Source organism: Lynx canadensis, chromosome B3 (assembly GCF_007474595.2).
Source record: "Lynx canadensis isolate LIC74 chromosome B3, mLynCan4.pri.v2, whole genome shotgun sequence".
Classification (NCBI taxonomy): domain Eukaryota; kingdom Metazoa; phylum Chordata; class Mammalia; order Carnivora; family Felidae; genus Lynx; species Lynx canadensis.
The window spans coordinates 21,550,668-21,565,642 of record NC_044308.2 but is presented as its reverse complement, the minus strand read 5'-3'; the positions used below and the strand labels follow the sequence as shown (position 1 = coordinate 21,565,642).

The following is a 14,975-nucleotide window of genomic DNA, read 5'->3' as shown; positions in this document are numbered from 1 at the left end:
AGGGAAGCTGTGTTCTCACTGAGGAGATCCACTCTGGAAGTCCTTGAAGCCTCAGGACTCACAGGGCACCCCACCACCCACCCACCCTAACAGTTGGATTGCCAAGCAGGTGTTTCTCAGGAGTTTTCCCCAAATCTACAGCCAATCTCCATCTGCTCTCTGCCCAGGCATCTGCTTGCAACACTCCGTGGAAAACCAGCCTGTGCTCAGCCTTCCAATCAATCTTGCATGAATGCTTCTCATTGGAGGCTGTTGCCAGAACTCTACTGGGAATCCCTTCCAGGAGCATTCACTCACGCTCCTCTCCTGCAAAGGCAGCAGGGGTGTAGAATTGACCTTGGATGCTAAAGCATGATAACACTGGACATGGACCAGAGTTGTGTTTGCTCTGTGTCGCCAAGGTGATTGTGTTGAACACACTGTCATCATACTGCTTTTCTCACTCAACACTACTTCATTGAAATCCTCTCAAATCTGTTGTATATGCAAATTCATTTTTAATGGCTGAGTAGTCTTCCAGATGTGGATTACCATAACTGAGCCAGACATTTCCTGAGCAGTCCCCGGAATCCTGAACACCTGCCTTCACCTCTCCCTCTCCCCCTCGTCTGGCACCTAGGAGACCCCCCCGCCATTATTCCATCCTCACTGTCACTGGACCAGGCCATCTCATTTCACATCAATATTGCTATAGGCCCCACCTAATGTACTTTCTGCCACAAGCTTCACCAATTCTAATGCCGTCTCTACTATTTAACCAGAGATATTTTTTAATGCAAACACTTTATTTTTCTAAGATAAAAATTGGATCAGGCCCTACTCATTTGGAAGTGCTTCAGTAGCTCATGTTTACCCTTGCGATGAAGTTCAGATCCCAGCACATACTTCACAAGACCCTTAAAGGTGTACCTTGTCCCAACACCTCCGTCTCTCTTCCTGTATTTTTCAGTCTCCTCAGGCAGCCTCTCCAGTCTCCTCTCTGTGCTGCATTCACACTTAACTGCCTTTATGTGCCAGGTCATTTCACTTCGATGTTTATCGATGTGCTGTCTTCTTCCCAGCATGCCACCCCTCTTCCCCCTGCCCCTGATTCTTTAACAAGATGGCTTTCACACTTCTTTTAGGTCTCGGCCTAAATGAGACATCCTCCTGAGAGCACCTCTGGTCATCCTCCAGGTCCCAAGTTACATCCTGACCTGGGTACCCTGTCAGAATTAGGTCTCAGTGTAGGTTTCTGTCCTGTGTTTTTTCCCTATATTAGTTAGGGGTTTGCTGGCAGTAATCTGTCCAGATTCTTATTCAGGCTTTTTTTTCCTCACTCAGCATTCTTAGCTATTGGCCTTTTCGTGCTTGTTACCTAGTGTTTGCAAGATGATTGCTACAGCTCCAGGTATCATGTCTGCATTCCAGTCAGTGAGAACAGGGAATAATAGCACAGGTCAACCCTCCTCTTAAGTCTGTATTCCTTTAAATCAGAAGTAAAAATTTCATTCAAATACCTCCCAGTGGAGTTTGGCCCAGATCTGAAATGACAACATCTAGGGACTTAGTGAAGGAGGAAGAGGTGCTGTTAAAAGGAAAGGAGTAGAGCAGCCATTGAAATAAAAGGATGATTAGAGTGTGATGTCTTAGAAGTCAAAAGAGAGTCACAGTCTAATGCTGCACATTAGTTCTTTCTCTTTTCCTCTGCCCCAAAAAAGGAAAGTAAATCAAGGAGAAGAGAGGCCTTTATTGATGGGGAACAGGGAAGTGACCTTGGATTTATCTACATCAAGCTTATTGGTAATCTTGAAAAGAATGCTTCAGTAGAAAGGGGATCACAAAAACCATTTCACAGTGGGTCAAAGAGTGAATGTGCATAAATATTATTTTTTCTTTCAACATTTGTTTAAATTTACTGCACATACCAGCCTCTATATAGCTGGCAATAGAATACATAATTTTTTTAACATATCAAAATATCAGGGCGCTTGGGTGGCTCAGTCAGTTAAGCATCCAACTTTGGCTCAGGCCATGATCTCACAGTTCATAGGTTCGAGCCCTGCATCAGGCTCTCTGCTGTCAGCACAGAGTCTGCTTCAGATCTGTCCCCTCTCTCTCTCCCTCTCCCTACTGGTTCTCTCTCTCAAGATAAATAAATAAACTAAAAAAAAAAAACAGATATCCAAATATCAGCCATATGATTTTGTTACCTTATTATCATATTTGTTATATTGCACAAGTATCTGGTGAACTATGACCTATTGGAAGATTAGTTGAGGCAGCCTTTGGGCTCATTTCTTTCCCCACATTTCTATAAAAATAGGTTAATTAAAACAGTCTTATAAATATCAGCTAGCTAAGAAGTTCCATTATTTCAATTGGCTCTTTCTATTTCCATCTGTATTTAATAGCAGGAAATTCAGAATTTTGCCTGCAAATGTGAAGGAGATGAAATCTTCCATTCTGTAGTTTTGGCACACTACATATTAAGGGAGAGTTCTTACCTTGGTACACTTAAAATACTGGTAATTATTGTTTAATCATTTAAAATTTTTTTGCATTTAGTTTTGTTTTCTATTTGTTTTAGATAAGTGATTTATCTAAAGAGTTCAACACTCAAAAGAGGAAGAAATTGACAATATTGTACCTTCTCTGTCCCCTGGACCCCACTTCCCCCTGACCCCGGGATCATTGCTTGTGTTAGTTTCTTGTTTACCTGTCTAGCATTTGCATATGCAGATACAAGCACACACTTATTTGTATGTTTTAATGTATATAGAGAGAATTTATATATTATTCTATCCTTACTCAAAAGGTAGGATTATGAATATTCAACACCTTGCTTAGTTCACTCCCAGATGTGTGCTAGAGATCTTTCCATGGGGCTTCATTCTCTTATGCAATAGCATATCATTATGTTAAGTGGAGTGCACCGTAGTTTATTTAAATGTTCTTCCACAGATGGACACTTAGCTTGTTTCCATTATCTTGCTGTTATAAATGATGCTGCAATGACTATATTGTACATACCTCATCTTATGTGTATAAGTATTAACCAAAGGACAAAAGCCCAGAAGTGGGATGTCTGGGTCACAGGATAAATGCAATGTAATTTTGACAAATTACTTGGGGTTTTGTCATTCTGTACTTTTAGCAGCAAGTGGATGAGCAAGCCTGTTTACCAACAAACTTGGTAACCAGGTGGGTTGCCAACTTTTGCATTCACTACTTTGATACATGTAAAATGATTCCTCAGTATATTTGTAATTTGCATTTCTTTTGTGAGTGAAATTTGTCATCTTTTCATCTATTTCAGAGTTGTTTATTTTTCCGTGAACTCTTTGTTCACGTCCTTTGTTTCTATCTTTGGGTTGTTATTCTGTTTTTCCCCCTTATTGGTTTCTGGGCAAAACACAAACGTGTGTGCACAGGAGAAAATAGAGGGTGTAGCATTTGCTCTTGTGCTCAGATCCCTTCATCCGGGGACCCAGGGACTCCTGCCAGAGTGGGAAGCAGGGAGCCAGGCTGCTGACGGCTCACAGCTGAGTCCCTCTTCAGTGGTCCCCCAGTGGAAGGAAGTCACTTTTTGACCAAGTCCCCTACTGGGGGCAACGCCCATCCAGTGCCTTCTTTATGTCTGTGCCCCTTACCACAATGCGAATTCCTCTGAAAGGCAATGCCAGTCAGTTCAGGGAAGGCTCTGTTGCACCTTCAGGGTGGGTCTGCTGCTGCTTCCCCCCAGACCCCTTGCCTCATTCCCACCAGCCCTCCTGCCAGCATGCTCCCGCCTTGGTTTTCTTAGCATCTGACCTGCATCAGAGACGACTCCTGTGTGTGGTATGAAGTGCAAATATTTCCCCAGATCAATACCATCTTTTGACATTTTGTATGAATTTAAGTCTCTCTGGGACTTTCCCTTATGTTCCATTGCTTTATCAGATGGTTCATGTAGTATTATCGAGACAGTAGAGCAGGTTTATGTCTGTGAGTGCCCCTGTCTCTTCATTGTTCCTTTGTTTCAGAGAGTCCCGGTTATTCTAGCTTAGTTTTCCAGATGAAGGTTAAAATGAGCCTGTCTGATTCCAAGCCCTGCTTATTTTTTTTTTAATTGGGATCGTGTTAAATTTATAAATTAGCTTAGGAAGAAATGATGATATTGAGTCTTCCAAACTAAGAACATGGATCTCTTACATATCTCTTTTAAACTTATTTCTCAGTATTTTGTCTTTTAGTTGCAATTATGAAATTGCATAATGGAATACTTCCTTCCATTATGTCATCTAACTTGTTTTTGTTTATGTATGAAGGCTATTTTCTTTTACTGTATGTTAATGTTACATCTGGTGTTCAAAGACTATGTCCAGCATTCTGCCTCCCCCTTGTGGGTGTGTGGGAGAATTGCCCTTCCTGGCCCCTGTGGTTGGATGGGAAGGAGGGACCCTGTGCCTAGTTTCAGCCTTGGGTTGGGAACAGAAGTGAGAAGTCACTACTGGGCCAAGGTATTTGACTGTTAATGAGAGATACCCTAGAGATTTTTGTCCCTCTGCCATACTGATAGGCAGTTTTTAAGACCAGCTGCTCTGTCCACCTGAATCTTGAAGTGAGAAGGCGTGACAGAGCTTCTCCAACCCACAGCAGACTTACGGTATGAGTAAAATATAAGATTCTGTTGTTAGGGCCTCAGGAGTTTGGAGGCTGTTTATTCCCACATTACAATGCAATCTGCTATTTATGGCATTCTCTTGTTAATAGGAAAGGTCAGTGTGTTTATTTTAGTCTTTCATGGCAATTTCTGTTTTGTACAGTTTCTACTTTTTTATTTAGTATCCATATATTCATGCTTCTTATGTCTTCTGTTTTAATATGTACCTAATATTTGTTCTAACTGGGTATGTAAGGCACACAGGCATGGAAATCACTCTCATGAAGGAAAGAGTTCTTTAGGAACAGGAGCCATGCCATGCAGGGCCACACAGGAGTATCAGGGTCAGTCAGGAGGCACAGAGAAGGGGGGAAATATGATGAGAGCCTTTATTGTGATTTCTGCAGGAAGGAACAGGTAAGGCTGGATAGGCAGGATAATAAGTTTTAGGGTTAGCTGGTTTGAATTTTAGCAGACTCCAGGGTGGAGAAGCCACCCCAAATTGTCTGGTACCTGGCCCTGAGTGATTAGCAAAGGGGAGCATTTGCCCTGAGTGTGAGTCAGGGTTTGGATTGGTTGGTTTGCACATGAAAGGCACATTTCCAGGGAGGTAGTTTGCTATCATGAGGAATCAGATAGGCCTGAGAAGGGCAGTCAGTCCCTCATGGCTCAGCAAGACTTCAAAACTACAGAAAAGAAAGCATAATTAATATACATCTCCATTGTGAATTGTTGGGCACCCAGGTGCTAAGTGTGTTAAGCGACCAACTTTGGCTCAGGTCATGATCTCATAATTCGTCAGCTTGAGCCCTGCATGGGGCTCTATGCTGATAGCTCAGAGTCTGGAGCCTGCATCAAATTCTATGTCTCTCTCTGCCCATCCCCCACTCTCTCTCTTTCCCTCTCTCTCTCTCTCAAAAATAAAATAAAATAAACACTTATATATGTATATATATATACATATATATAATATATATGTAGATAGATAGATAGATAGATAGATAGATAGATAGATAGATAGATATAAGATCATGTCCCCTATGTTGGTTTTTGTTTGTTTGTTTGTTTGTTTTATTTTTCTAATATATATATATATATATAATTTATTGTCAAGTTAGATAACATACAGTGTATACAGTGTGATCTTGGGCTTTTTATTTTTGTTTTATCTTTGCCTGGTAACCCTGATAAACCACGGCCCTTCCCTGTTAGCTGCAACCTTTCTGAATCACTTTGCTCTAGATAGATCTCTTATATACAGCAAATACCTAGACTTCGCTTTGTGAGATAACATGCAAATCCTCTTCTTTAAATAGTTGCATTAAGTCTATTTAAATATATCGCGCTGACAGATATGGTGGTTCTTAGTTCTGTTGTATCATATTTTCTATGTTTGTATATAAATATTTCAAATGTCTTTCAGTATATTTTATTAGCTTTTTACTTAAAAAATATTTTTCTGGGGGCGCCTGTGTGGCTCAGTCGGTTGAGCATCTGACTTTGGCTCAGGTCATGATTTCACGGTTCATGGGTTCGAGCGCTGCGTCCAGCTCTGTGCTGACAGCTCAGAGCCTGGAGCCTGCTTCAGATTCTGTGTCTTTCTCTCTCTCTGCCCCTCCCCTGTCCATACTCTGTCAATCCCTCTCTCAAAAAATAAACAAACATTAAAAAAATATTTTTCTGGTAATTAGATAAGTTGCAGGGTTTTTTAATGTTTATTTTTGAGATGAGAGACAGAGACTGTGAGTGGGGGAGAGGCAGAAACAGAGGGAGACAGAATCCGAAGCACAGAGCCAGATGCGGGCTTGAATCCATGAGTCCTGAGATCATGACCTGAGCTGAAACCAAGAGTTGGACGCTTAACCAACTGAGCCACCCAGGTGTCAGGTGCCCTGATAAGTTGCATTTTTTTATCTATGGTTTACTTTTTTAAATTATACCTTCATATAATATTCTGTTTCCTTTTTACTTTAGACAGTGTTACTTCTTACGATCTGCTTCAATAAAAGTAGCTTGTATCTTCCTCTTCCCTTCTCTCTTTTTCTGTCTCCTCACATCCAATTTAATTAGTAGCATATCTTTTATCTGGTTTTTGGCATTCACCTCTGTATTGCTAAATATGTTTACGTATTTGTATTTGATCTTTTAACTCCCCTGTATCATAACTGAGGCAACTGTATGTTATTTCTACTTTCTGCCTTCTACCATTGTATTGATTGTATCATTTTTGCTTTGGCAGAATATTGACTTTCTCCTCTTGCACTTGTATCTGTACCTTTGTTTTTTCTTAGATGTACAGTTAAATAAATTTACTGCTGCCTAATGTCCTTTGCCAAACCTCCATTCATCTCTTGATTGGCTGGAGCCCATCCTCTAATAGTTTTTTCAAGAAAGATCCATTTGAGTAGTATTTCCTGGATGCATTCTTGTTTAAAATGGTTTGTCTGTAGCCTTTATACATGAAGGGATAGCCTCGATGAATATAAAAGTTTCTTAGCTCACACTTCTTTCTTTAAGTATTTTGTAGATGTGACTCCATTGACTTCAGGCATTGAATGTGGCTGCCAAGAAGTATGTTACAATCCTGATTTTCTTTATTTTTTGTTTAAATATTCAAAGAATTCTCTTTATCTTTAAAACACAATTTTATAAGGATATGTCTTGGTGTTTTACTAGGACAACTTCCTTTTATGCAGTGTGCCCTTTCAATATGTAGAATCAAATCTTTGTATGAGAAGTTTGCTTTTTTTTATTTACTTTTTAAATTATTTTTTTCTTTTCCATTATTTTAGATTTCTTATTTTAAGCTACAATTATTTGTATGTTTTATGTCTTTCACCTACATTCTATATCTGCCATTTCTCTGTTAGCTTTTGTTTCTTTACTTTTTCCACTTATTTTCCATTTTTATGGTCCTTACTATGCTATCTGTGGTCTGTTTTTTCTTTGCGCCCTTAGAATTTAACTTCATTTTGGAAATGACTTTGCCTCTTTTTTGCTTTTTCCCCTGAGTTTAGTCATTTCCTGTTTCATATATTCCTATAAGCCCATGCATCTCTGACTTGTAGTTTCCCTTTATTAATGTGATACTTTCATGCTAAATTAAAGCAGCACACTCTGAGAGCCAAAATGCATATGTTAAGTTTAACTTGAGATCTGGCCTCATTTGATGTTACTCTTAAGAATACATCAAATGAGGGGCGCCTGGGTGGCGCAGTCGGTTAAGCGTCCGACTTCAGCCAGGTCACGATCTCGCGGTCCGGGAGTTCGAGCCCCGCGTCGGGCTCTGGGCTGATGGCTCAGAGCCTGGAGCCTGTTTCTGATTCTGCATCTCCCTCTCTCTGCCCCTCCCCCGTTCATGCTCTGTCTCTCTCTGTCCCAAAAATAAAAAATAAACGTTGAAAAAAAAAAAAAAAAAAAGAATACATCAAATGAGTTAGAAGTTTAAATCACAAACATTTCATCAGTAAACTGTACTAGAGATTTTGGTACTTACAAAACCTGTGCTTATTATTAATCCAGTAACCTAATGTATTGTGATATGCACAAAGTAAGGCATAGCCTAAAGGAAAAAAATTAACAGGCAACTTCCTTATTCCCTGTAGTCTTTGGATTGAGGTCTTCTTTCATACAGTTATACTATTCTGCTGCTTGGAGGAAATATTTCTGGAAAAAGGAACAGAGTAAGCAAATAGAGATATGACAACAAGAACATACTTTGAAGATCTCATGTTGGCTACAGGAGAAAAATGAGTATTTCTAGCTGTGTGGATTGCAATCTGAAATCAGCATTCTGTGCATCAAGATTTAGAGGAAAATAGAAATTGGATAGTCACCTAGCTTCTGTCATACTTAGACATTTGGCCTTGAAGCTTAGGATAGAAATTACAACTAGATTTAAGATTTTTCACATAGGGATGGTCTTGACCTTAAAAAGAGGATATAAATTAAGAGAAGAAAAGAGGGGCACCTGGTGGTTCAGTCAGTTGGGCGTCCGACTTCAGCTCAGGTGATGATCTCACAGTTCGTGATTTTGAGCCCCACTTCAGGCTCTGTGATGATAGCTTGGAGCCTGGAGCCTGCTTCAGATTCTGTGTCTCCTCCCTCTGCCTCTCCCCTACTCATGCTCTGTCTCTGTCTCAAAAATAAATAAACATTAAAAAAAATTTTAAAGAGAAGAAAAGAAAGAAAAAATAGGGGAACCTATGTGTTTTAAGGGCAAAAAAGGGCAAAGCAGCAAGAAAAGGGTACATGAAGTATTCAGAGGCATAGGATAAAAGGGACTGTTAAATGTCCCTGTTCTAGTGAGGCTTTCTGCTATTCCCCCATGGGCCTGATAGCCTGCTGTGTTTAGATGGACCTAGTGACACCTGAATGAGAATTTCACATGATGCAGGTAAGTGCATGGGGGTAAGGACCCAGCAGCTGAAAACATTGGCAAATTGGAGACAGAGAGTGAGGGATGCAGAAGAAGAGGACAAGTCCTTTTCCGGAGGGTCATGATGAATGGGCAAGGCAGGGTGGAGGTGTGAAAGTTAGTCCATAACCAGGAGCTGTGATGCCCTAAACAAGACCAGCTTCAAGGAAACTATAGTCCCAAAAGTGTGGGTTTTAATCAAGACAGGCCTGTGTCTCCTCCTTCACCTCCTCTATCCTTGACCTTCTTCCTCCACACAGGCTTGATCCTCCCTTGGGCATGTGGCCCCCTCAGCCGTGCCTTAGAGCAGAGTGCCCACTCAGGTCATCACCCCCGCTTAGGCATGATTTCCCTAAGGGCAAGAGTCTTATCTTTGCCTTCTTGGAACATTAATGCCCATTGGATCATCACTAACCCTTATGCTTGAAAATGCCAGGTTTAGATCATGTGGGTTATATTTGTACACTGTGATTTTTAGTCCTATGTGAATGTGAAAGTGTGTTATGACATTTATGCTTCAATTTAGTTTCCCAAAACCAGCCCTGTCATGGCCACCACCCCAGCCCCACAGCCACAACCACCACCCTCCACTTCTATTACTAATGATAACCAGGCTGCATTACACCAATGCCCCAGCTATTTATTATCACTTACAAAACCACCAACTCCCGCTGTTTTTTCTGTTGGGTGACCCAGATAATTTAGTTTGCTTTTCTTATCCACTAAGATAGTACAAAGATACAACTATTGTGTCTCTGTTAGCTAACTATGGAGGAAAAAAATGTGATTACATTACAAGTGGCCATATAACTTACATATGATGATTGATGGTATCAAGACTACTTCTAGTCTTCACTAGAAGTAGAAGAGGTAAAAAAGATGTCCTGATATTATCTCATATATTTAAAGCCTCATTATATTGTATATACAACATAATTTAGCATGTAATTGGGTCAATATGGCTTATACCTGCAATTTGAAGTTATCCAGAAGAGAATAAGATTTTATTTTCTCTTTAACATGAAAGCTAGGCTTTTAGTTCTTTGTCTTTAAAAAGCTCATGATGCCAGAAGACTCCATGCCTCCATTAGAAGTCCATTGATTCAGACTCAGGAATTAGAGACAGGGTTCCAGCTCCCAGAACAGCTCCTCCTAGCGTTGCGGAAAGTCCCCTTCAACACCACACCCATCTCCGTGCCCAGGAGCCCTGCTTACAACTCTCCCAGGCCAGCACCCCAGTCGGGACTAGCATCTCACCCAGTTCAGGTTCAGAGCTCGGACGTCTGCCTGCTGCTAAGGCATTTACACAGAGAATTCCTCCAAAGCTTCTCCTTTACCCGTATTAAGCTTAAAAAGAAAAATAAAACTCTAAGCAAAAGCCCAAAGAAAATTTGGGAATTCTTTTTATTGATTTTTTGTTTGTTTGTTTTGCTTCTCTCAGAGAGTAAGCTCTACAACTTGATTTTCAAAGGGGTGGAGGGGGGCATGATAATTAGGAATGTAATGTTCTGAAGTGGGGTGTGTGTGTGTGTGTGTGTGTGTGTGTGTGTGTGTGTGTGTGTGTGTCTGTGTGAATCTAAAGGCTGAGAGTAGATACAGTCACATATTGCATATGGACATCAGCCGCAGGTGCGAAATTCTGCTTTTAGAGATTATGCATCAAGCCATTTTACCCTTTTGAGAAACAAGAACGCTGGTGGAAAGTTCATTAGTCAAAGTGATAATTAAAAATACTTCTCATGGGGCATCTGAGTGGTTCAGTCGGTTAAGCATCCGACTTTAGCTCAGGTCATGATCTCACGGTTTGTGAGTTCAAGCCCTGCTTCGGGCTCTGTGCTGACAGCTCCGACCCTGCAGCCACTTTGGATTCTGTATCTCCTTCTCTCTGCCCCCTGTCTCTCTCTGTCTCTCAAAAATAAAGAACTGTAAAAAAAAATTTTGTTAAAGAATGCTTCTCGTACAGTTTTTTTCTACAGTGAGATCCTTCATATTGTAATTTCTTGTCATTTCTTGTCCACAGGCAAAAACTGGGACCTGACAGCCGCTCTGAGTGACTATGAGCAGCTCCGACAGGTGCACACAGCCAACCTGCCACATGTGTTCAACGAGGGCAGGTGTCCCAAGCAGCCAGAGCGAGAGCCACCGCAGCCCGGGCACAAGGTGGAACGGCCCTGCCTTCAGAGGCAGGACGACATCGCCCAAGGTACCTGGCAAGGAACTGAGCTCAGAAACAGCTTCTCCTGGGTTCCATGGCTTGCAGGGGGTAGTGGGGGGGTGGCAGTCAAAGAATGGCAAGGTCATCACCTCTCAGCTGCAGGCAAATCAGGCTCTCGGTTCATCAAGCTGAAATGTGCGTTGCTGCTTCCGGTTCCTGACTTCTCCCTCTGCCTCAGAAAAGCAGGAGAGGCAGTCCAGTCCCCTAGGAGCCCATGTGATTGAGGGCCAGCACTCCTCCTGGAACCTGAGTCTCTCCAAGCCAAGCACCTCTAGTCCCTTCAGTTATTCCCTAAGTAGCATAGCCTCCAGATCTGTTCATCATCAGTGTTCAGTGTCCCAAGGGCTCCCTTTTCTGTGTTCTTTTTATTTTTTTATGTATTTTTTAAAGTTTATTTATTATTTATTTTGAGAAAGAGAGAACACGTACACGCGCGCGCGCGCATGGGGGAGGGGCAGAGAGACAGAATCCCAAGCAGGCTCCATGCTGTCAGTGCAGAGCCCGACTCAGGGATCAAACTCACAAACTGTGAAATTATGACCTGAGCCAAAATCAGACACTTAACCAACTGAACCACCCAAGGCACCCCTTTCTGTTCTTTTTCTTAAGAATCAGATGTGTTTACTGTAATGGAAGAAACAGTGGAAAGATATAAAGAAAACTTCAGAGTTTTGTTCTCCACCCATCTCAAATCTCACTGACATAATAACCAATGATGGCATCCTGGTCTGTCCTTTTGCTACACTCATTCAGAATGCATCAGAGTCAAATTCACATAATGCTTCTCAAATCACTTGTTTCACTGAACAATCATGAGTATAGTGTCAATATATTGTTCTGTACAGTCATTTCTAAACTACTCCTGTATTAATGGTTATCCTGGTTTTTCTTGGGTGTTTTGTTTCCAATACTCCTAGCAATGCTAAAACAAACAACTTTATGCCCATGATCTTACATACTAGTGCTTTTATTTCTATGGGTCAGCATTCCCAAAGTGGATTTGCTGTGCCAACACCATGTGCAAAACTAGGTGTCTCCCTTCACTCTTGGCAGTCCTGGATGATTTTGTGATGGTTTTACATTGCTTTTCTACTGTGAAGGGTAAAAAACAGGTGTCTCCTGTTTTAACTTTCATCTTGTCATTTGTTTGTTAGCCAGTTGGATTTTCCCTTCTGCAACATCCCTGTTCACATACTTTGCCCATTTTTCTATTTGTTTTCAGTTTTCTTATCAATTTGTAACATTCTTTGTGATGAAGACGACAAACATATATTTTTATATACGTGTATGTCTTTCCCAGTGAATCATTTACTTTATGATTTTGTTTACAGAGTATTCTGCCAACAAAGTGTTTGTATTACTATGCATTCATGGCTGATAGGTGTCCTCTCTTGCTGTAGAAGATCTCCTGGAATACAAAGTTCCTATATTTGTTTGAAAAATTTGTTGTTAGGGGGCGCCTGGATGACTCAGTGGGTTAAACATCTGACTTTGGCCCAGGTCCTGATCTCACAGTTGGTGAGTTTGAGCCTCACTTCAGGTGAACTAGAGCCCCACTTGGGGTGAGCCCCGCTTCTCTCTCTCTTTCTCCCTCTCCTCTCTCTCTCTCTCTCTCTTTCTTTCTCTCTCTCTCTCTCTCTCTCTCTCTGACTCTCATGGGATTCTCCCCACACTTGTGCCCTCACTCACTTGTGCCCTTTCTCTTTCTAATAAAAATAAATAAATAAATAAATAAATAAATAAATAAATAAATAATAAAATAAAATTTTGTTCTTAGGTCTTTTGATTGATTTGAATTTTTTGTAAGTAGTAAGGAAGAATCTAGTCTTGCTTTCTTCTGGATCAAGATTGACTTACCCTGGCACATTTATTGAATAAAGCATCCTTTTTCCACTGAACTAAAATGCCAACTTTGCCATATATTAAATTCCCAAATATACTTGGATGTGTTTCTGGACTGTGTCTGTCAGTTCGTGTGGTCACTCATCCTGTTACCTTGACTCTGGTAGTTTTATATAGTATAACTTCTGTTAAGGCAACTTTTTTACTGCTATTCTTTTCCAAAATTTTTCACTATTTTTGGATATTTATTCTGCCATATAAACCTTAAACTTAGAATTCTGGTTGGATTGGGTTGAATTTTTATTTTAAGAATAATTGGCATATTGTAATATCATTTTCCCGTCCAAGAACATTCAATATGCCTCCCCATTTAGTTAGATTCTAAGATTTTAGGCACAGAGAAAAGCAACTTATTTTTACATATTTATGTTTTATGCAGTAATTTACATAAATTCTCTTATTAAAACTAATCATTTTTTCTAAGACAATATCTTGAGGTTTCTAAATATATATATGATCATAATATCTGAAATAATTTAAATTCTTAACATTCATATGAAATGTAATTACATTAAATGAATTTCATTTCTTATCCTATTGCATTAGCTCAGCCCTCCCAAACTGTTGTGAATGAATGTTGTCTTTGTTTCTGTTAGCCCAGCCTTATTATTCAAGCTACATTGGAACCCATATCTTGGATTATTCTTTTATGCTTACTCTGTTGTCTGGAAAAGCCAGAATTGAGTTAGAAATGTTAATGCACATTATCCGTTTTTTTCTCTTAGTTTCATTCTTTCCACTGTATTTTGAGGCCATCTTGTTAGATGTATATGCACTCGTAATTGTTAGGGCATCTTGTTCCAGTGTTCTTTTGTTACCGACATATAAAGTGTCTCTCTGTGCCCTAGAATGTTTTTTATCTTTATATCTGTTTTACTTGATATGAAATCTCTATCTTGCCTTTCTGTTGGCTCAGATTTGCCTGGAATATAATTTTGTCTGCTGTTATTTTGAATCATTCCTTATCATTTTATATTACATGTGATTCTTATAAATAATTTGTCATCAGATATTATTTTATTATCTGATCCATGAGTCTCTGTCATTTGAACAGTGAATTTAATCCATTTACTTTATTGTAATTATCATGCATGTAGTTCTTTATGTTGTATGTGTTATTTGCCAGGCTTTTTTGGTGTGTTTTTCTCCTTTTCTATATCCTTTGGCTAATTAAATTTTTTTACTGATTTGAAAGTTATACTTTCTACCTCTACTTAGGTAATAGTTACCCCTAACCTATGCAAACCTATTTTTATGTTTTCTTTCTATCATTTTAAGAAATGTATTAACAACTAAATATTACCCTGAAGAAAACAGGGTACATACCTTAGTATGAGTGTGTTTTGTCTTCTCCCTTCCTACCTCCACTTGTCCTCAACCACATTTAGGTTCATTTTGTTATCTACTTAGACAACCATTAACTTTATTTATTCACATTTATCTTTTGCAGGAATAGTACTTTCTCAAAGACTACTTTCATAAAGAGTTTTTACGTAATTAGTCCTTAAGCATTGGGTTCCTAAAGGTGTTTACATGATATTCTTAAATTTTTGTTTAGTGGAACAAGAATTCTAGACCCAAATTATGTTCCTTGAGTGCTTTAAAACCATCCCTCTATTGTTTTCTTAAATCGCATTTTCACCTTTTCTAAGAGATTTCCTTGACCCAGTCTTCCAACTTCCTAATTCATTCTTTATTTGAATCCATTCTGCTAATCAGCATTCACACTTTTCATTCCAAATTAGCCCTTTGCCATTGTTATTTTGCATCCTAATATTCTGTTTATCTCTTTGAACACATTTACTAGGCTTAGTTTA

General features: G+C 39.7%; 1 protein-coding gene across 1 annotated transcript in view; it reads left to right on the top strand.

Annotated features, from left to right (window-relative positions):
• OTUD7A (OTU deubiquitinase 7A) overlaps positions 1–14,975 on the top strand; it is a 185,801-nt gene that overhangs the window by 87,192 nt on the left and 83,634 nt on the right. The window contains exon 4 of the mRNA XM_032593582.1: positions 11,062–11,244. Within this exon, the coding sequence (XP_032449473.1) occupies positions 11,062–11,244 (183 nt within the window). The remainder of the gene's footprint in view (positions 1–11,061; positions 11,245–14,975) is intronic.